This window comes from Manihot esculenta, chromosome 18 (genome assembly GCF_001659605.2).
Source record: "Manihot esculenta cultivar AM560-2 chromosome 18, M.esculenta_v8, whole genome shotgun sequence".
Taxonomy (NCBI): domain Eukaryota; kingdom Viridiplantae; phylum Streptophyta; class Magnoliopsida; order Malpighiales; family Euphorbiaceae; genus Manihot; species Manihot esculenta.
In genome coordinates this window covers 11,613,280-11,636,463 of record NC_035178.2, presented here as the reverse complement: position 1 = coordinate 11,636,463, position 23,184 = coordinate 11,613,280, and the positions used below count along the sequence as shown (strand labels likewise).

The window sequence follows — 23,184 nt, the reverse complement described above, 5'->3', positions numbered from 1 at the left end:
ATATATATATTCATACTCCTCAAGAGTAGAATTAGTACGGTTGATTTTATAACTTAAAATATTATATTAATATTTTATTTAAATTTTAAATTTAATTATGTATATATATCAAAATTTAAATTTGTATAAATAATTAATTTCATTAAAAATATATATTTGATAATAATATTTATAATATCCATATATATTTATAAATTACTTTAATTTTAATAAAAATAAATTTTTTAAAATTAAAATTATTATTAAAAGTTTGCATAAATTTGTTTATTTATTTTTTACTTATTAGAATTAAAGTAGCTTGCAATTTATTTTAAAAAAATTAATAAAAATAAAAAAAATATTATTAATTTTTTATTTAGCATTCATTTAATAATACATAAAATTATATATTCCTTTTGTTTCTAATCAGAAAATAGCAATTCTTGCAATTCTCTACTAAACATTAATCGGATTTATAAATTCAGGAATACTTAATTTATTTTTTAAAAGAGAAATTGGAACTATATATTATCGAATTCTAAAGTTTCCTATTATTATATATTCCAGTGTCGATATTTCTCTTGAAATTAATTTAGTAAGAAAATTAAATATAAAATAAAATGAAGTCCAAGATGTTCTAAAACTAGTAAGATCCTGAAAAAGAGAGGATTATTTATTATTATTTTTTCCGACTGTAATGTTAGTTATTCCATAGGTCAAGAAATATAAAGTTAGTTGTTAGTTAAGTTAGGTTTTCAAAATGGCGGCTACTACGAAAAGAAAGCTTCAATTTCACGTCGATGTTTACAGCAGCAAAACACTTTCCTTTGAATAACTGGGAATTGCTACAGCATTAGAGATTAGTTTGCTTTCAACCCAAAATCCAAGCAATGAAGAGAAAGGTTATGGCAGAAGGAGAAGGTAGCTTCAATAACAATCATGGAGTCGCATGGTGGAGAGGATCGTTGCTTGGCAAAGGAGGGTTTGGTTCTGTTTATCTCGCCTATTTGAAGAAACCCAAATCAAGAAACGCGTTTTATCGGCCAGTCATGGCTGTTATATCGGCGGAGGTCTCTTCATCAAGTTCTCTTCAGAAGGAGAAAGAGGTTTTCAACAATCTTCATGACTGTCCATACATTCTTGAGAGTTATGGTGAAGAAACTACTGTGAGTGAGAATGGACAGATGGTCTACAATCTGTTGCTGGAGTATGCTTCTGGAGGAACCCTAGCTGATCTTATAAGGAGATCGGGTGGCTGTGGATTGCCTGAATTGGATGTGAAGAGATACACAAGGTCTATTCTTAAAGGCATCGATTATATCCATAGCCATGATTATGTTCATCGTGATTTGAAGCCAGAGAATGTGTTGCTTGTGCCCAGTGGGAGTGGTGACTTTGTGCCCAAGATTGGGGATTTTGGGTTAGCGAAGAAAGTTCAGAAGACAAAGAGGAGAATGTTTGATTCATCTATTGCAGGGACTATTTTGTATATGGCGCCAGAGACTTTGGTTGATAATATTCAGGAATCTGCCTCTGAAATTTGGGCTCTTGGATGCATAGTTTTTGAGATGTTCACTGGGAAACCACCTTGGGGTTTGAACCCTAATGAGACAATTGAAGAACTTTGCAAAAGGATTGCTGATGGATTGGAATTACTTGAAATTCCATCTGGGATATCAAAGGATGGGAAGGATTTCTTGAGAGGATGCCTAGTGAAGAATCATAAGTTCAGATTCACAATTGAGATGTTGCTGAATCATCCTTTTGTATCAGGAATTGATGACACAGAATACTTGGTGAGATTCTAGATGAAGGGTCTGTGAACTCATCTGTGACGTACGGGTAATGAACTTTGTGATTAAAGCTGTTCTGAAGAGAATCCTGAGTCCACAAAATCAGCAGTCCAAGTAAGTAGCAATCCAATCTCTGCAGACGTTAATGTGCTTGCTTTTGATCCACCAATACATGTTTCTTCACAGATGATGGAGAAGTGACCATTCCTACATGTGCACATTGAGATCCTTCTTAAATTCTAACAATATTAACTCTCTCAAAATCATTATGAGGTTTGATCTCTGCTAAACTATTTGTTGAAGATGGACATGAACTTCAGCATTATACAATTGGCACTGAAATGTTTTGGGCATATATCCGAAGAAACTGAATGTGTGGTTTTCATACAACTGTAAAGTATATGGTCAAGTTGGCCCAACGATTAATCATTGGATCAAGGAATAAGCTTTTCATATTGTTGAGGCAACAAGACGAAAATTCTCATTCATTCATACACCAAGGGAGGCTAATTCACTTGCATATAATTTGGCAGAATCATCAGAAATGACCAGGGTGTGTAGTCTAGGGTATATACTTGCTTGTTTAGGTAGCTGTTATGTTTTGCTGAGTTATCAGTTATTATTTTGTTACTCTTTTGTAATAAGTACCAGGTTTTTTCACTTAGCATGTTATGTCGAGGATGGGTGTATGGGAGCCTGATGGCTTGGGTTTAGATTTGATATTGCATGCTAAGTTTTTCCTGGTGTTCATCCATCAATAAAATTTTTTCTTTATCTATTTTTTTTTTCTCAAATATAGTTGCTTGTGGATGAAGATTCTAATGCTCCTATTCTATGAAGTTTATTCACAGCTGCAGGTTTTTTTTTTTTTTGAAACCTAACCGGAGGATGCCTTGTCATAGTAAAAGATGAGCCAGTGGTTTTTCAAGAATAGAAGGCATTCATTTGGAAAAGCTGATATGATCTTTTGATAATAGCTGCTAAGCCAGGAACTTGTTGCATACATTTTACTGCACCACATGAAGAACAAGGTGTTATAATAAAGAATTTTTTAGCAGAAATCTCGTACCAGTAGAAAATCTAATAAAATCCATAGTACCAACAAATTTACAGAGCTCTGTCAAATAAAATCCAACAAAACCCAAATTCTAAATATATGCAATAAAAACCAAGCTACATAGATATAATATAAAATCCAAAAACCTAACATCTTTCTAACACTAACTCAATATCACCTTAACAAACACAACACTAATTTAACAAAAATTCAATAGTAACCAAACTAAATTTTGAAAAAATAAAATATTTAAATAAATTTTTCATAACAAATAATTATATTACACTACTAGAAAAGATAGCAGCGTTAAATTGTTACTTTATATATATTAACTATAATCATTTACCTCCACTACTAAATAAGAGACAACAATCTATTTATTTTTTTGGAATAGATAAAAAATAAATCAAAATTAGTTGAATATAAGATAAACCTTTTTATTAAAGAATATTATTATATATAGTAAAAGAATAAATTTTCTTTTGTAATAACTTTTAACGATTGTCAAACTGTTACTTTAATAGTATTAAATGTGAGAAATTATTAGAAATAAAACGCAAAAAAAATAGAAACACAATAAAAAATTGCACTCGATCATTAAAAAATATTAATTTTATTAAAAATTAAAATTTTTACAACAAAATTAAATATCACTTAAATATAAATATTTTCACTACACTCACTATCATCCATTTCTATTCTTATTTTTTTCACTCACATTTGAGACTTGCTCTGCTCAACTCTTTCACTGAGACTCTCAAAACTCTCAGTTGATACTTGGAGAACTCTCCTTCACGCCTTTTATAGGCAGCAGCAAGGCCACTTGGATGGCCACTTGCAATGGCCCTAAATGTCCCATTTAATAAAGCTTATATAAGCTTCCTTCAAATGTTAGCTTCCTTCTTTGAATCTGCGGCTTCTTTATTTTTTTTTAATTTGAATAATTATTACATATATTGCATTTGTAATAGTGATAATTTTAACACTCCCCCTAGTCACTACTCCCCCTCATCGCTAGTTACATTTCTTTATGGTTATCCTTGAGGTCATACTGAATAGTTTTTGAAATTCTTGCATTTTTGCACTACGTAAACTTTTAGTGAAAATATCAACTAGTTAATCTTTGTCTTCACTTTCATCACCTTGATTTCATCTCTTAACACTTTCTCTCTTAGGAAGTGATAATGCACATCGATATGCTTGGTTCTTATATGAAATACTAGATTCTAAATTAGACTGATTGCTGACAAATTATCACAATACAATGGTATTGGATAATCAATTTCTTAATGCAAGTCCGTTAACAACTACACCAACCAAGTACTTTTTTTGCTACCATTGTTGCTGCTCAGTATTCTGTTTCTGTGGTTGAGAATGATACGGTCAGTTATTTCTTACTACACTAAGTAACTACTCCAGAATTCAGACTAAATATGTAGCCTATAGTTGATCTTCTTATATCACAATCACCAGCATAATCAGCATCACAATAATCTTTTAGTTTACAGTCAACTTTGCTTTTATAAAATAACCCGAGATTGAGTGTTCCTCTAATATACCTCAAAATTCTTTTAACCAATTCCAAGTGAGACTTTTTCGAATTTTGCATGAAACGACTTGCTACTCCAATTGCAAATGCAATATCTGGTCTTGTCAACGTCAGATAGATTAAACTCCTAACTATCTGTTTGTATATTTTTTTTATCTTCCAGATTTTTGCCTTCTGAGATGCTTCCAACTATCTGTCTACATATTTATACAGCGGCATAGTCGGTAAAATTTTTAATATGACTCGAAAAATAAGATCACCATCATGACAAAGGGAAGCCAAAACAAAGCAAACGGTAAAGGTCAGTCAAAATGTACCACGTAACTAAAAAGGCAAACCATCTCCTTTGAATATGAAGAATATAAGACCAGTGGAGGGACCTCTTATACTACATAACAATTGCCAAAAATGAGCCATGAGTTGTCACAATAGAACATGGCCACATGACAAGAATCTGACAAATGAGAAATACGGTTCAACACGAGAAAAGAAAGATCTGGATACCTTAAACACCCGGGTCATTATCAAAAGACTCGCTCTTCCATTGATAGGGCAAGTCTCGACACGAAGTTACTATTATCAAGCACAACCCAACATATCTCCATCACGCTTGTGATTGCGAGATTCCCACCTATTAGCTGGCGATATCTCTTATCAAGCAGACGGCCACATCACTGCCAGATTATCAAAAAATGTCATACTCATCTCTATCTCTTACAATATAAAAGGAAAAGAATCACAGAGATAAAGGTACGTTATTCTCTAATACTACTCAAACTCTAAGTAATTCTCGGCATTCTCTCTATCCTTCGAAATATTGACTTGAGCGTTAGAATGGCTGCTATGAGCATCCACCACCACCTCACGTTCTCTTCTTTGCAGGTTCTCTTCAATGACAGTGCAGCTCTATTCCGGCTACGTCATCAACCTAATCTCAATAACTTTAGTTATATTTTATAAAAAAAATTCTAATTAAAATTTAATGATAAAAGTATTAAGCTGCAAGTGGTTTTTGTATAATAGTTAATGATCTGAGATCCAGAAAAAAAATAGGATTTCTGTGTGTATGAGAAAACTTAGCCTGGATGGGTCGTGTTTCCCTCTTTTATTCCTTTTTTTCTTATCCTCTAGTGACGCATAACTGTCACCCTGCTACAGTGCCACCTATCGCTGTCACACAGAGCCATACGTATGGGCATACCTATAACGACCCGAAAATCGGACCGCTACCGGCGCTAGGATCCAGATCGGCTTAAGGCCGCCGGGACCCGTAGCAAGCCTGACATGTAACCTGTAAACCTGTTTAATCCCATACATGATCAACAAACATACATAAAAATTAAAACTTTTCTTTCATACATTCTCATATACCAACCTCAACCTGTGCATGCACTGAACATAAACATAAATATTGACCCCTCTTTGGGATCTCCTCAAGGCCCCAATGGGCGTCATAACATGTGTTGGGTTGGTTTACATAAACATCATAAAACATTTGAGATTATGTATTAAAAGGGATAACAACATTCTATGGTCAAACACACCTCTAATATCCATATACATCATTACATTTCTATACATAACATTTCTACATTTTTCATGTCCACACTATCTATTACATAACCAAGACTTCATTACTCTTGCTGACTTCCTGGTCTACCCTGTACCTGCAAACCTGGGGGGTAAGGGAGAGGGGTGAGCTACAAGAGCCCAGTGAGCAGAATAGTAAAATATTTAAAACATATGATAATATGAAATGCATCACATCACAGCTAATCACAACAAGGATGAATTTGTCACCAATAGTCCCCTACATGGTCCAACTGTGCCAGGGGCGTAGAATGGGCCTCACTGGTCTTTCTCTTACATAACATAGCATAACATGGTCCAACTGTGCCAGGGGCGTAGAATGGGCCTCACTGGTCTTTCTCTTACATAGTGCCAGGGGCGTAGAATGGGCCTCACTGGTCTTCCGTACCGTATCATCATCATATCATAACATACGGGGACTAAAGGATCATCCAATATTCATCCGCATCATCAACATATTATGCAATGCAACATATTCGTGAGTTCTAATGCAAACACCCTATTATATCTCATGACATTCATGATGCGTGAAACATGCTAAAACTGATTTATTTACTTTAAAGCATAAAGAGTTATTCCACTCACCTCTGGCTGAAGCTCTACTGACTCTGAAGCGACTGACTTACTGCTGGGGTCCTCGATTCCTCAGGTCTGAACCTACACAGGTGGACTCAAATGAGGGACCAAACAATTAGAACATAACTCTAAAAACATCCCCCAAAAACCCCCTAAAACACCTCAAAACAATCATGCAAAACATGCAAAGGAAGGCTGAGCAAGGCACTTTCGGCGGCAGGTTCGGCGGCCGAAAGTCCCTCGAGAGCCGAAAGTCAGGCAGGTTCGGCGGCACCTTCGGCGGCCGAAACTCCCAGACAGAGGCGAAAGTCCTCTTTCGGGGGCAAGCTTCGGCAACCGAATGCTGCCTCCACAAGAGGGTTCGGCGGCCGAAAGTCCTTTCGGCTGCCGAACCTGGTTTCTCCCAAAGGGCAGAAACTTGGTTCAAACATGCACAAATGCCTCTTAACTCATACCATCATGCATTTAGCTCAACCAAAACATGTATACAAGCTCCTAGGGATCTCAAACTAACTTAAACCCCAATTACAACACACATACACAAGCATTTGCAAGCCACATTGTCCATAAACTCAAAAATCATCAAAACTCACTAAAAACTTACACATGCATTTCTACCCCATAGATCTTCATGAAACTTGTTTAAAACATAATGTAAGCTAGAGATCGACTCTTACCTCTTGAAGATCGAGAGAGAGACGACCTAAACTCGGAGATGGGAGATTTCCAACTTCCTTGGGTCTCCAAGCTCAAAACTTGCTCAAAACTTGAAAATCTTCAAAATAAAGCAAAAACTTGTGAAAATCGTGAAAGATTTGAAGGAAGAACTCAAAGATTGGTGAGGGACGGAGGAAGGGCTCACCTTGGCCGAAAATGGGGAGAAACCTCGCCCATTTCGGCTAAGGGACTCCTTTATAGTGGCTGGCCAGGCCACATTCGGGAGCCGAACGTGCCCCCGCATGCATGCCATGTTCGGCGGCCGAACTTGAGGTTCGGCAGCCGAACCTGGACTTCCCTCACTTATGCCTTCGGGGGCCTAAGGCACACCCGAAATGCATGCATGTTCGGCGGCCGAACTTGAGGTTCGGCGGCCGAACCTGGGTTTTCCTCCAAGGTTGTTTTCATGCAAAAACTCATTTTCTTTCATGTTTAAAACCATAAAACACATTAAAACATTTTATGAAAACATGGTTTTACCCCTTCTAGAGGTCTCCGACATCCGAGTTTCCACCGGACGGTAGGAATTCTGATACCGGAGTCTAGCCGGGTATTACATTCTCCCCCCCTTAAGAACATTCGTCCCCGAATGTTCCTCAACTAGCACATGCAAGGCATACAACATATCATACATACAAAGCACATAAAACTCACAAGGAACTAACCTCAGAAAAGGTAAGGGTATTGTTGGAGCATGGACTCCCGTGTCTCCCAAGTGCATTCTTCCAGATTGTGGTGGTTCCACAGGACTTTCACCATCGGGATTTCCTTGTTTCTCAGCTTCCTGATCTGGGTGTCTATGATCCGTACTGGCTGTTCAACGTATGTGAGATCTTCTTGGATCTCCACGTCAGGCTCACTAAGAACCTTGCTCGGATCTGACACGAACTTCCTCAACATGGAAACATGGAAAACCGGATGGATTCTTTCCATTGAAGCAGGTAAATCCAGCTTGTACGACACATTCCCAATCCTTTGCATGATTTCAAAGGGTCCGATGTATCGCGGGGCTAGTTTACCTTTCTTCCCAAAACGAACCACTCCTTTCATTGGAGACACCTTGAGCAATACCAGATCCCCCTCCTGAAACTCTACTTGCCGTCTGCGGATGTCTGCATAACTCTTCTGTCTACTTGCAGCAGTCTTGATCCTCTCTCTGATAATGGGTACCACCCTGCTGGTGATCTCTACTAGCTCAGGCCCTGCCAAGGCCTTTTCTCCAACCTCTTCCCAGCAAACAGATGATCTGCACTTCCTCCCATACAAAGCTTCATATGGAGCCATCCCGATGCTAGCATGATGGCTGTTATTGTAGGCAAACTCCACCAAGGGTAGATGCTGCCTCCAAGAACCGCCAAAATCCAACACACACATTCTAAGCATATCTTCTATCGTCTGGATGGTCCTCTCTGATTGTCCGTCCGTCTGTAGATGGAAAGCAGTGCTAAAATCCAACCTGGTACCCATGGCATCCTGCAGACTCCGCCAAAACCTGGAGGTGAACTGGGGTCCTCTATCAGACACTATTGAAACAGGAACCCCATGCAGCCTGACGATCTCATCAACATATACCTGCGCCAACTTGTCCACAGAATAGCCACTCCTGACAGGGATGAAGTGAGCAGATTTGGTGAGTCTGTCCACAATCACCCATATGGAGTCCACTCTGTTGGACGCTGCCGGTAACCCCACTACGAAGTCCATTGCTATATTCTCCCATTTCCACTCTGGAATAGGTAGTGGGTTAAGCATTCCAACCGGCTTCTGATGTTCCAGCTTCACCCTCTGACACACTTCGCAGGCTGACACGAACTGTGCCACTTCTCTCTTCATAGCCGGCCACCAGTAAACTTTCTTCAAATCTTGATACATTTTGGTGGCTCCGGGGTGAACGTTGTATCTTGCATTATGAGCCTCTCTCATAATGTCTCCCTTCAGCCCTATGTCATCTGGCACACACAATCGGCTCCCATAGCGGAGGATCCCCTTACTGTCAAATCTGAACTCACTGTCTTTGCCTGACTGAACAGTCCTGGCAATCTTTACTAACTCTGGGTCCTCGTGCTGTTTCTGAGCCACCTGCTCCAGAAACACGGGTGCCACTTTCATCTGAGCAACTAAAGCACCTGTACCAGACAACTCCAACTGTAGACCTTCCTCGATGAGCTTGTAAAACTCCTTCACCACTGGTCTCCTCTCAGCCGTGATGTGGGATAGACTGCCTAGTGACTTCCGGCTTAGGGCGTCTGCCACCACATTCGCCTTACCCGGATGGTACTGAATCTTGCAATCATAATCACTTAGCAGCTCTACCCATCTCCTCTGTCTCAAGTTCAAATCTCTTTGACTCAGGATGTACTGTAGGCTCTTATGATCTGTGAAGATCTCACATTTTACCCCATAGAGGTAGTGCCTCCACATCTTGAGTGCAAAGATTACTGCTGCCATTTCCAGGTCATGTGTGGGGTAATTCAACTCATGCTTCTTCAACTGTCTAGAAGCATAAGCGATCACCCTTTCATTCTGCATTAATACACAACCCAGTCCCACACGGGACGCATCACAGAAAACTGTAAAGTCCTCATCACTAGATGGCAGAGCTAACACTGGTGCTGAAGTCAACCTCTTCTTAAGCTCTTCAAAACTCTCTTCGCACTGGTCGGTCCATACAAACTTCTGATTCTTCCTGGTTAGTCTGGTCAGAGGAGCTGCAGTTTTTGAGAAGTCCTGGACGAACCTCCTGTAGTAACCTGCCAAACCCAAGAAACTTCTGATCTCTGACACTGAAGTGGGTCTAGGCCAGTTAGCCACAGCTTCTACCTTCTTGGGGTCTACCTCTATTCCATTTTCTGACGCCACATGCCCCAAGAATGAAATGCTCCTCAGCCAGAACTCACACTTGGAGAACTTGGCATACAAGCCATGTTCCCTCAGGGTCTGCAGAACCAACCTCAGATGATGGGCATGCTCCTCTGCATTCCTGGAATACACCAAGATATCATCTATGAAGACAATAACGAAGTGATCCAGGTACTGGCTAAACACTCTGTTCATGAGATCCATGAATGCTGCAGGGGCATTGGTTAACCCGAACGGCATCACAAGGAACTCATAGTGCCCATATCTGGTCCTGAAGGCTGTCTTCGGCACATCCTCTTCCCTTATCCTTAGCTGATGGTACCCCGATCTCAGATCTATTTTGGAGAAACAACCCGCTCCTGCTAGCTGGTCGAATAGATCGTCGATCCTTGGCAATGGGTACTTATTCTTAGTAGTGACTTTGTTCAACTGCCTGTAGTCGATACAAAGTCTAAGGGATCCATCCTTCTTTCTCACAAACAGTACAGGAGCAACCCAAGGTGAGGTACTCAGTAGGATGAAGCCCTTGTCTACCAGCTCTTGCAACTGCTCTTTCAACTCTTTCAACTCGGCTGGAGCCATCCTGTAGGGAGGGATAGAGATCGGTCGGGTTCCAGGCATCAATTCTATCTCGAACTCTATCTCCCTAGCAGGTGGTAAACCTGGCAGCTCGTCTGGGAACACGTCTAAAAACTCTCTGACCAACGGCACTGAGGCGGGCTCTCTAACCTGACTGTTAAGCTCTCTCACATGAGCCAAATACCCTTGACATCCCTTCCTAAGCAACCTACGAGCCTGAAGAGCTGATACCAGACCTCTAGGTGTACCCCTCCTGTCTCCCCTGAAGACAACCTCTGACCCATCCTGACCTCTGAACCTGACTACCTTGTCCCTGCAGTCCAAGGTAGCACCATGGGTAGATAGCCAGTCCATCCCTAGAATGACGTCAAAATCTGTCAAGTCTAGAACCACAAGGTCGGCGGAAAGGCATCTTCCCTCAACAAAGACTGGACTGCACTGGCAGACTGAATCTGCCACTGATGGATCACACTTGGGTCCACTGACCCAGAGAGGACACTCTAACTCAGAGATCATCAACCCCAACCTCTGGACGGCTCTTGGAGCAATAAAAGAATGAGATGTACCAGGGTCCATCAAGGCATACACATCTGAACAACCAATGACTAAGTTACCTGCCACCACGGTGTTAGATGCATCTGCCTCCTGTTGTGTAATGACCCGAAAATCCGGACCGCTACCGGCGCTAGGATCCAGATCGGCATAAGGCCGCCGGGACCCGTAGCAAGCCTACTATGCATCCTGTACAGCTGGTATAATCCCAAACATGATCAAACATATCCATAAAACATTTAAAACTTTACCTTTAATCAGTTTGACCTGTGTAGGCACTATGACTGAACTCATAGAACCCCTAGGGTCAGCATACCCTATGTCAAACTCGGTCCATCACATGCAACAACGTAAACTAAAACTCATGTATAAAGGGATTAACCAACTCGGGCCAAGCACAATACTATAACTCTGAATGTATAACATAATATCATATTACAACATAACTCGTTTACATCCTTACATAACTTTACATTACATCATGTCCACTACTATTCTATTATATATCAAGACCATAACCATATCTCGTCGTCTTCCTGAACTACCTCTGACCCTGCAAGCCTGGGGTTAGGGGAGAGGGGTGAGCTAAAAAGCCCAGTGAGCAGAAACCATAAAAGAAAACAGTTCATTTTAACATATGCTATCATGGAATGCGTCACATCACAAATATATCACTTCAAGGATGAATCTGTCACCAATAGCCCTCTACATATCAATCTCGTACCATAACAAGTCAACAATACTCTATGCCAGGGGCGATACGGCCACACCTGGACTTCATATGCTCTATGCCAGGGGCGATACGGCCACATCTGGACTTCTCATGCTCTATGCCAGGGGCGATACGGCCACACCTGGACTTCTCATCTCATACCATATCGTACATGCCATATCATATCAGTCCATATCATGTCATAACATACTGAGGGCTAGAGGATCATCCAGTATCCATCCACATCATCATCATCGTATTATGCAATGCATCATATTCGTGAATTCTAATGCAAACAACCTATTGCATAACATGGTATTCATGATGCATGAACATGCTTGAACATGCTGAAAACATTTGATTTAAAACATAAGGGTTAGTTCCACTCACCTCTGGCTAGCTCTGGACTAACTCTGAAGCAGCTAACACTGCTGAACACCTCGGTTCCTCGGGTCCGATCCTACACAGGTGGACTCCAGTGAGGTGCCAAACATACTCTAAACAACTCATAAACAACTACCCAAAAACCCCCTAAAGCATCACTTAAACATGCATAGAAAACACTCAAGAAAAGGCTGGACAGGGCACTTTCGGCGGCACCTTCGGCGGCCGAAAGTCCCAGACAGAGATGAAAGTTAGGCAGGTTCGGCGGCACCTTCGGCGGCCGAACCCTCTCTCCAGAGACGAAAGTCAGGCACTTTCGGCGGCCGAACATTACCTTCGGCGGCCGAAAGTCTGCTTTCAAGCCAAAACTCAACTTTCGGGGGCAAGGTTAGGCGGCCAATCCCTGCATCCTCAGGCAGGTTCGGCGGCCAAAACCACCTTCGGCGGCCGAACCTGAGTTCATCCAGAACTCAGCCTTTGTGCATTTCAAGCCTTCCAAACCTTCCATACACCCCAAAACAAGCACCCAACTTCTCAAACACATGCATACATCCTTAACCATGCACAAAGGAGCTCAAACAAGCTTAAACTCTCAAAAACAACATCTAAAGCATACATAGATAGTTTATGACCCACATAGGCCAAAACCATCAAAACAAACCGAACCTCACATACTCTTTCCCAATCATGCATACTCTCTCCCATATGCTCAAGGGGCTTGAAAACTAACTTAAACCCCAACACAAACATCACATGAACATACATTATCATACATTGGGCATAAAACCCACATAAACCCTAACATGCATATCTACCCATACTCAACCATCAAAACCTCTTAAAACTCACTTAAAACTTCATGAAACGTAAAAGAAAGCATAGATCCACACTTACCTCTTGAAGATCGAGGGTTTGTGCGAGCTCTAACTTGGAGATGGGAGGAAACTACTCCTTGGGTCTCCAAGCTCCCAAAACTTTGATCTAAGCTTGAAAACTCTTCAAAACAACCATGGAACTCATAAAAACATGAAGGAGATGAAGAGAAAACATGAAAATGACCAAAGGAGGACATGAACACACCTGAGCTCGAGAATGGGGAGAAATCTCGCCCATTTTCGGTCTGAGGGGCTTTTATAGGTGGCCAGCCAAACCTCCTTCGGCGGCCTAACATGCATGCAAAACACCCCCATGTTCGGCGGCCGAACTTGAGGTTCGGCGGCCGAACCTGGTTTGTTCAAACATAGCTTTCGGAGGCCAAAAGCGCCCCCAAAACCAACTCATGTTCGGCGACCGAACCTGGCAAAAACCTCCTTGGTCTTTTCTTTTCAAAACTCACTTCTTTTTTCATTTAAAACCATGAAATCAGTAAAAATCATTTTAGAAATCACATTTTACCCCTCTAGAAGACTTTGGCATCATCAAAATTCCATATTCCAACGGAGATTCCGCCGGAAGGTAGGGATTCCGATGCCGGAATCTAGCCGAGTATTACATTCTTCCCCCCTTTAAGAACATTCGTCCTCGAATTTTCAAACAAACAAACAGGCAACTCAAAGCATAGCATCTAACATACATAAGCAAGCAAGCAACAAGCAAGCAAAACCTAAAAACCTCTCTTCTAAAAGAGAGACACGGTCATTGCTGGAGTATAAACTCTCGGTCTCCCCGGTGAACTTTTCATCTTAAGGTGATTCTAAGGGGCTTTCACCATCGGGATTTCCTTGTTTCCACACTTTCTGACTTGTGTGTCTGCAGTCCGTACTAGCTGCTCAACATAGGTGAGATCCTCTACGGTCTCCGCCTCTGGTTCCTTTAAGAACCTCACTCGGACCCGACACGAACTCATATATTGTGGAAACATGGAAAAACAAATGGATCTCTTCCATTGAAGTGGGTAAATCTAACTCGTGGGATACATTCCCAAATCCTTTGCAGGATTTCAAAGAGTCCAATGTATCTGAGAGCTAATTTACCTTTCCGCCCATAGCGAATCACCCTCTCTTTAGGAGACACCTCCAGCAAACCTCGACTTCCTCGAGAACCTAAACACGCTTCCGCTGCGCACTCTGACAAAACTCTTCTTCTCTTCTGAAACTCTACATGCCTCTTGCGGACGACTTCATACTCTCCTGCTGACTCACAGCAGTTCTGATTCTTCTCATCTTCTGACTATTGGCTTTCTTCTTACTGTACTAAGGGATGGGGTAAGCTGCCAAGTGGTTTCCGGTTGAGGGCATCTATCGAAATATCTGCCTCAGCCGAATATACCGAACCTTGAAGTCGCGAATACCACGCAGTTTTTACCCATCTCCTATACCTCATGTTCTTCTCCCTTGACTCAAGATGTATTGCAAGCTCTTTCGATCTGTAAGGATCTGTCCACATACCTTATATAGGTATCGCCTCCACATCTTGAGTGCAAGTATTACCATTGCCATCTCTGGATCGTGTGTAAGATGATTCAACTCATGCTTCTTCAGCTACCTAGAAGCATAAGCAATCATTCTACCACTTTACATTAACACACCACCTAGTCCCACACGGGACGCATCACAGGACACTGTGAAATCTCCATCACTGGCGGACAGAGCTACCACTGGTGCTGACATCAATATTTCCTTTGGCTTTTCAAAGCCCTCTTCAATCTGAGTAGACCACACAACCCTCTGGTTCTTCTTGATCCATCTGGCCATAGGAGCGGCAACTATAGAGAAGTTCTAGATGAACCTCCATTAGGTAACCTGCCCAACCCAAAAGTTCTTAATCTTTGTCATTACCATGGGCCTGGGCTAGTCGGCTACAACTTCAACTTTCTCAGGTCTACTTCACTTTCTTTTCTCCGACACACATGACCCAAGAAGGATATGCTCCTCGACCAGAACTCACAGTGGAGAACTAGGCATCCAAGCCATGTTCTCTCGGGATCTGCAATCCTGATTTCAGATGATGGGCATACTCTTTTGCATTTCTGGAATTCGCCGAGATACCGTCAATGAAGACAATAACGGAGTGATCCAGAAACCGACTAAAACTCTGCTTATGAGGTCCATGAATGTCGTAGGGGCGTTCATTAACTCGAACGACACTCCTAGAAACTCATAGTGCCCATATCTGGTTCTAAACACTGTTCTTAGTACATCTTCTTCCTTGATCTTAACTGATGGTACCTAGACTTCAGATCTATCTTGGAAAGGCAACCAGCTCCTGCTAGCTGGCTTAAAATAGATCGTCGATCCAAGGTAACAAATACTTGTTCTGGTAGTGACTTTGCTCAACGACTTGTAGTCGATACAAAGTCCTAAGGATCCATCCTTCATCCTCATAACAACACTGGAACACCCCAAGGTGAAGTGCTCAGTCAGATGGAAACCCTTAACTACCAACTTTTACCACTGCTCTTACAACTCTTTAACCTTTGTTGATACCATCCTGTGGGGAGGAATAGAGATTGGTCCAATTCCATGCATTACTTCTATTTTGAACTCTATCTCCCTGACAGGTGATAGTCCTGAGAACTCGTCTGGGGAAACATCTAAAACTTTCTAACAATGGGCACTGAGACGGGCTCCCTGACCTGACTGCTATACTCTCTCTGAAGAGCTAGAACCCCTGACAACTTTTCCTGAACAACCTACGAGCCTATAGGGTTGATACTGAACCTCTAGGTATCCCTATTATGTCCCCTCTAAGGACTACCTCTGATCCATCCTGACCTCTGAACCTGACTACCTTGTCTCCGCAGACTAGGTAGTACCACTGGTAGAAGAACCAATCCAACCCTAGAATGACGTCAAACAGTCAAATCTAGAACCGCTAGGTCAGCTGGAAGGCATCTTGTAATACCCGGCTAGACTCCGATATCGGAATTCCTACCGTCCGGTGGAATCTCGGATGTCGGAAACCTCTAGAAGGGTAAAACCATGTTTTATAAAATGTTTTTAATGTATTTTATGTTTTTAAGCAAAAAGAAAATTGAGTTTTGAATGAAAAAGACCAAAGGAGGCTTTGCCAGGTTCGGCCGCCGAAAGTGAGGTTCGGCCGCCGAACATGGTGGGGTTTTGGGAGCGCTTTAGGCCTCCGAAAGCCTTGTTTGAAAGACTCAAGGTTCGGCCGCCGAACCTCATGTTCGGCCGCCGAACATGCATGAGGTGTGGGGGCACGTTAGGCCGCCGAAAGGTGGCAGAACCAGCCCTATAAGAGACCCCGTGACCGAAACAGGCGAGGTTTTCTCTCCCATTTCGGCCGACGGTAAGCTTTAGCCCTCCTATGGTCATTTTAAGTGTTTTCCCTCAAATCCTTTAGATCTTAACAAGTTATATCTTGTTTTTGAAGAGTTTTAAAGTTTAAGCAAGTTTTGGAGCTTTGAGGTTCAAGAACTCAAATCTCCCCATCTTCGAGCTAGGATCGTTTCTCTCTCGATCTTCAAGAGGTAAGAGCCGATCTCTAGTTCTATATGTGTTTTAAGTAAGTTTTATGCAAGTTTTTGGGGTAGAAATGCATGAGTAGGCTTGATGGGTTTTTATGAAAAATCCATGGTTTTAATGTGTGTTTATGTGCAATGTGGCTTGCTTGTGTGTTGTAGTTGGGGTTTAAGCTTGTTGGAGACCCCTAGGAGCTTGTATGCTTGAGTATGCTTGTTGTAGAATAGGTTTATGCATGATTGGTTGTGTAGGGGGTTGTTTTGGGCATGAAGAACCAAGTTTCTGCCCTTTGGCAGAAACCAGGTTCGGCAGCCGAAGGTACTTTCGGCCGCCGAACCAGCTTGGGAGGCAGCTTTAGGCTGCCGAAGCCTGCCCCCGAAAGTTGGAGTTTCGGCTCTGTCCGAGACTTTCGGCCGCCGAAGGTGCCGCCGAACATGCATGAGTTTCGTCTCTGTCTGGGAGTTTCGGCCGCCGAAGGTGCCGCCGAACCTGCCTGACTTTCGGCTCTGGAGGGACTTTCGGCCGCCGAAGGTGCCGCCGAAAGTGCCCTTCCCAGCCTTTTCTTGCATGTTTTCTAGGGATGTTTTGAGGTGTTTTTAGGAGGTTTTTGGGGGTATGTTTAGAGTTATGTTCTTGTTGTTTGGTGCCTCATTTGAGTCCACCTGTGTAGGTTCGGACCCGAGGACCCGAGACCCCCGGTTGTGAGATAGTCTTTCAGAGTCCGTCGTTAAAGCTTCGGTCACCAGGTGAGTGGGATCATTCCCTAAGTTTTTAAGTAATGAATAAATGAACAAATGAATGAATCTGATAGCATACTCATGCATCATAAATGCCATGCGATGTTTCAGGATGTTTGCATTAGAAATTCACGAATATGTTGCATTGCATAATTTGATGTTGATGTGGATGGTTGTTGGATGATCCATAGTCCTCTGATGTTATGTTATGATGATATGTTATGGACGACCAGCGAGGCCCATTCTACGCCCCTGGTACTATGTAAGAGAAAGTCCAGTGAGGCCCATTCTACGCCCCTGGCACTTGGAATGTTATGTTATGTTATGTAAGAGAAGGTCCAGTGAGGCCCATTCTACGCCCCTGGAATTTGGAGATGTTGAGGACTAATGGTGACAATACCATCCTTTATGTGATTAAATGTGATGTGTTGCATTTCATGAAAGCATGTAAAGTAAAAGTTTTGTTATTTAATGATATTAATAAAATGAATAATAATATACCTAAAAAGTGTGGAATTAAAGCAAATGCTAATAATAAAATGGAGAATAAAATACCTAAAAATGGAGGAATTAATATCATGTTTTTACCTTTTGCTCACTGGGCTTTTTAGCTCACCCCTCTCCCCTAACCCCAGTCTTGCAGGTACCGTGTAGATAGAGAAGTCAGAAGAGTAAGAGAAGTTTATGTAATAGCATAGCTGTGGACATGGTTTATTCATAATGTAAAAGTATGTTATGTAATGTAATGTAAGTTTTATAGTGTGCTTGACTAGAGTCTGTTGTAATCCCTTAAATACATGAGATAAATGTTTTATGATGTTTATGTAACCCAAGCCTGCTATATGTTATGTACCCCATTGGAGTATTTGTTGAGGACTCCAATGAGGGGTTTATGTTATGTTTATGCATGTACAGGTTAGGCTGGGTAAAGAAATGTGTAAATGAAAGAAAAGTTTAAATTTTTATGTATGTTTTGGTTCATGTATGGGATTAAACAGGTTCACAGGATGTATGTTTGGCTTGCTACGGGTTCCGGCGGCCTTAAGCCGACCTGGATCCTAGCGCCGGTAGCGGTCCGGTTTCCGGGTCGTTACAAAATGGTATCAGAGCCCTAGGTTCATATGGTCGGACCTAGAGTGTCGGGCTCATAGATGTTATAGAAAGGTCAAGCACAATAGGAAATCATGTCCACTAGGATAGGATGTAGAGTCCTGTCTTGCATGAAAGTATGATATGCCTTGTTCTGTGATATGTATATGATGTGGGTTCATGTGTTTCCACATGAACCATTTGATGCTAATGTTTTGTTATCTGTGCTGTTTTTCAGTAAACAGAATGCGAGGAACTCGTCGATCAGCTAGATTGACTAGAGTACCATCGGAGGATGAGGGCACGAGCGCCCGTCCTCCAGCATTGCCAAGGGCAATGTCAAGCAGGTCCAACAGGGACAGAACAGTGAGGGACCCTAGAAGGTCCTTGGATCTGGGTAGAAGCAGATCAGTAAGGGGTACAGTTCAGGAAAGAATGGCAGTTGATGGAGAAGAAGAGATGGATGTGGAGCAGAGGAGGGATGGTAACCTTGGTGTAAACATGCCAGAAGAGGGCATGGGTGAGTCTCAGGGAGGCACTCAGGCCTCGGGGTTTGTTTCACCACCCCAGTACCCACCTTTTTCACCATACCCCGGGTATTCGATGGGAAGTACATCGGATTACCCCAGTTTTAATCCTTACCCTTCTCACATGCCATATCCACCTTTCTACCCACAGTATCCACAGTACCCTATGTACCCACCTCCATCCTTCCATCCAGGCACAGCAAACCCTATCCCAGGGGATGTCGCACCACCACCACCAGCAGAACCCACAGTTCCAGAAACCCAAAGACCTCAACCTACCTCATCTGGAGGGAGCAAGGCCAAGATGATCGACTATATGAAGTTGGGTGCTCCCCAGTTTGATACCGGTGATGATCCGTTTGTGTACCTGGAGAAGGTCAAAACAATTACAGATGAGAACAGCAGAGCCATTCAGATGGCTGGTTTCACCCTGAAATGCAAAAAGGCCCGTGAGTGGTTCAAGGGCTATGTGAAACCGAGGGTGGACAATCTTTCATGGGAGGAGTTTGCGAATGAGTTCGCAGGATGGGCGTTCCCTGACAGTTCCAGGGAGCTGAAGATGATTGAGTTTGAACAGCTGAAGCAGACAGACGAAATGGGTGTCGATGAGTACACCGATAGATTCTTAGAGTTGTTGCCGTTTGCTGGGCAACATCTGGACACAGATCCGAAGAAGTCAAGGAGGTATATCATGAGGCTCCATTCCAGGTATTCCTCCTTGGTTCAGTCAGCTGATAGAGAAAGTTTCCATACCATTGTAGACATGGCCAGGAGAATGGAGGCTAGTGCAATCATCGAGGGGACAGTTAAACAGTCAGTGACACAGCCGTCTGGTTCCAAGACCCCAGGTGGGGGAAGGATTGACCCTTCATCCTTGAGTTCAGCTAGTAAGAAGTGGGGCAGTACCACTAAGAAACCAAAGAAGAATAAGTTCTGGAGCAAGATCAAATCAGGTCTGGGATTAGGAAGTGGCTCAAGCTCTGGTGCTGATAATGCAGTGTGTGCAAGGTGTGGTAAGCTACACAGAGGGGTATGCCGTTTTGGGACAACAGCCTGTTACAGGTGTGGGCAGGAGGGACACATGTCCATGGAGTGTCCTAGAGCAGTTCCTATGGCGCGGCCCCAGCAGACTACTTCAGGTAGTGTGGCACAGCCAGCAGCTTCAGCCGCGACACAGGCCAGTGGCAGAGGCCGAGGGAGAGGGTCAGCCTCTTCTTCATCAGCTTACAGAGGGGAAGGTCCGTCAGCTCCAGCACGGATCTTCACTATGACACAGCAGGAGGCAAACGCATCCAACACCGTGGTGTCAGGTAATATCATCATTGGTTGTTCAGATGCTTATGCCTTAATGGACCCGGGTGCATCCCATTCTTTTGTTTCTCCGAGAGCGGTCGAGAGGTTGGGTTTGATGGTCTCTGGGTTAGAGTGTCCCCTATGGGTCAGTGGACCCAAGTGTGACCCGTCAGTGGCAGAGTCAGTCTGCCAGTACAATCCAGTTTTCATAGAGGGAAGATGCCTATCCGCCGACCTTGTGGTTCTAGACTTGACAGATTTTGACGTCATTCTAGGGATGGATTGGCTATCTACCCATGGTGCTACCTTGGATTGTAGAGACAAGATAGTTAAGTTCAGATGTCAGGATGGGTCAGAGGTTGTCTTTAGAGGAGACAGGGGGAGTACGCCTAGAGGTTTGATATCAGCCCTACAGGCTCGTAGGCTACTCAGGAGGGGTTGTCGGGGTTATCTAGCTCATGTGAGAGAGCTAGACAGAGATGTCAGAGAGCCCGCCTCAGTGCCTGTGGTTAGAGAGTTCTTAGATGTCTTCCCAGACGAACTGCCAGGTTTACCGCCTCCGAGGGAGATAGAGTTCGAGATAGAATTGATGCCAGGAACCAGACCGATCTCTATCCCTCCCTACAGGATGGCGCCAGCAGAGCTGAAAGAGCTTAAAGAACAGTTGCAAGAGCTGGTAGACAAGGGTTTCATCCGACCGAGTACCTCACCTTGGGGTGCTCCAGTGTTGTTCGTGAAAAAGAAGGATGGATCCCTTAGACTTTGTATCGACTACAGACAGTTGAACAAAGTCACTACCAAGAACAAGTACCCGTTGCCTAGGATCGATGATCTATTCGACCAGCTATCAGGAGCAGGTTGTTTCTCCAAAATAGATCTGAGATCTGGGTATCATCAGCTGAGGATCAGAGATGAAGACGTGCCAAAGACAGCTTTCAGAACCAGATATGGGCACTATGAGTTCCTAGTGATGCCGTTCGAGTTAACAAACGCCCCTGCAGCATTCATGAATCTCATGAACAGAGTATTTAGCCAATACCTGGATCACTTCGTTATTGTCTTCATAGATGATATCTTAGTGTATTCCAGGAATGCAGAAGAGCATGCCCATCATCTGCGGTTGGTCTTGCAGACTTTGAGGGAACATGGCTTGTATGCCAAGTTCTCTAAATGTGAGTTCTGGCTGAGGAGCATTTCGTTCTTGGGGCATGTAGTGTCAGAGAATGGTATTGAGGTGGACCCCAAGAAGACAGAAACTGTGGCTAACTGGCCTAGACCCACTTCAGTGACAGAAATTAGAAGTTTCTTGGGTTTGGCTGGTTACTACAGGAGGTTCGTTCAGGACTTCTCAAAGATAGCAGCTCCTCTGACCAGGTTAACCAGGAAGAATCAGAAATTTCTGTGGACCGACCAGTGCGAAGAGAGTTTTGAAGAGCTTAAGAAGAGGTTGACTTCAGCACCAGTTTTAGCTCTGCCATCTAGTGATGAGGACTTTACAGTCTTTTGTGAGGCATCCCGTGTGGGACTGGGTTGTGTACTGATGCAGAATGAGAGGGTGATTGCTTATGCTTCTAGGCAGCTGAAGAAGCATGAGTTGAATTACCCCACACATGACCTTGAGATGGCAGCAGTAATCTTTGCACTCAAGATGTGGAGGCACTACCTCTATGGGGTAAAATGTGAGATCTTTACAGATCATAAGAGCCTGCAGCACATTCTGAGTCAAAGAGATTTGAATTTGAGACAGAGAAGATGGGTAGAACTGCTCAGTGACTACGATTGCAAAATCCAGTATCATCCGGGTAAGGCTAATGTAGTAGCTGATGCCTTAAGCCGGAAATCACTCGGCAGTCTATCCCACATCACAGCAGAACGAAGACCAGTAGTAAAGGAGTTCTACAAGCTCATCGAAGAAGGGCTGCAGTTAGAGTTGTCGGGTACAGGTGCCTTGTTGGCTCAGATGAAAGTGACACCCGTGTTTCTTGAGCAAGTTGCTCAGAAACAGCATGAGGACCCCGAGTTAGTGAAGATTGCCAGGACTGTTCAGTCAGGCAATGATAGTGAGTTCAGATTCGACAGTAAGGGGATTCTCCGCTATGGGAGTCGATTATGTGTACCAGACGACATAGGGCTAAAAGGAGACATTATGAGAGAGGCTCATAATGCAAGATACAGCATTCACCCCGGAGCCACCAAGATGTATCAAGATTTGAAGAAAGTTTATTGGTGGCCAGCAATGAAGAAAGAAGTGGCACAGTTCGTGTCAGCCTGCGAAGTGTGTCAGAGGGTGAAGCTGGAACATCAGAAGCCAGCTGGAATGCTTAACCCGCTACCTATTCCAGAATGGAAATGGGAAAATATAGCTATGGACTTCGTAGTAGGGTTACCGGCGGCGTCCAACAGAGTGGACTCCATATGGGTGATTGTGGACAGACTCACCAAATCTGCTCACTTCATTCCTGTCAGGAGTGGCTATTCTGTGGACAAGTTGGCGCAGGTGTATGTGGACGAGATCGTCAGGCTGCATGGGGTTCCCGTTTCGATAGTGTCAGATAGAGGGCCCCAGTTCACCTCCAGGTTTTGGCGGAGTCTGCAGAATGCCATGGGTACTAGGTTGGATTTCAGTACTGCCTTCCACCCCCAGACTGATGGACAGTCAGAAAGAACCATCCAGACTATCGAGGATATGCTCAGAATGTGTGTGCTGGACTTTGGTGGTTCTTGGAGGCAGCATCTACCTTTGGTGGAGTTTGCCTACAATAACAGCCAT

The 23,184-nt window shown here is 43.1% G+C and overlaps 1 protein-coding gene across 1 annotated transcript in view; it reads left to right on the top strand.

Annotated features, from left to right (window-relative positions):
* Window positions 1–869: 869 nt before the first annotated feature.
* LOC110606229 (mitogen-activated protein kinase kinase kinase 20) overlaps window positions 870–23,184 on the top strand; it is a 39,907-nt gene continuing 17,592 nt past the window's right edge. Inside the window, 2 exon segments of the mRNA XM_043953096.1 lie at window positions 870–1,764; window positions 1,767–1,821. Of these exon segments, the coding sequence (XP_043809031.1) occupies window positions 870–1,764; window positions 1,767–1,821 (950 nt within the window).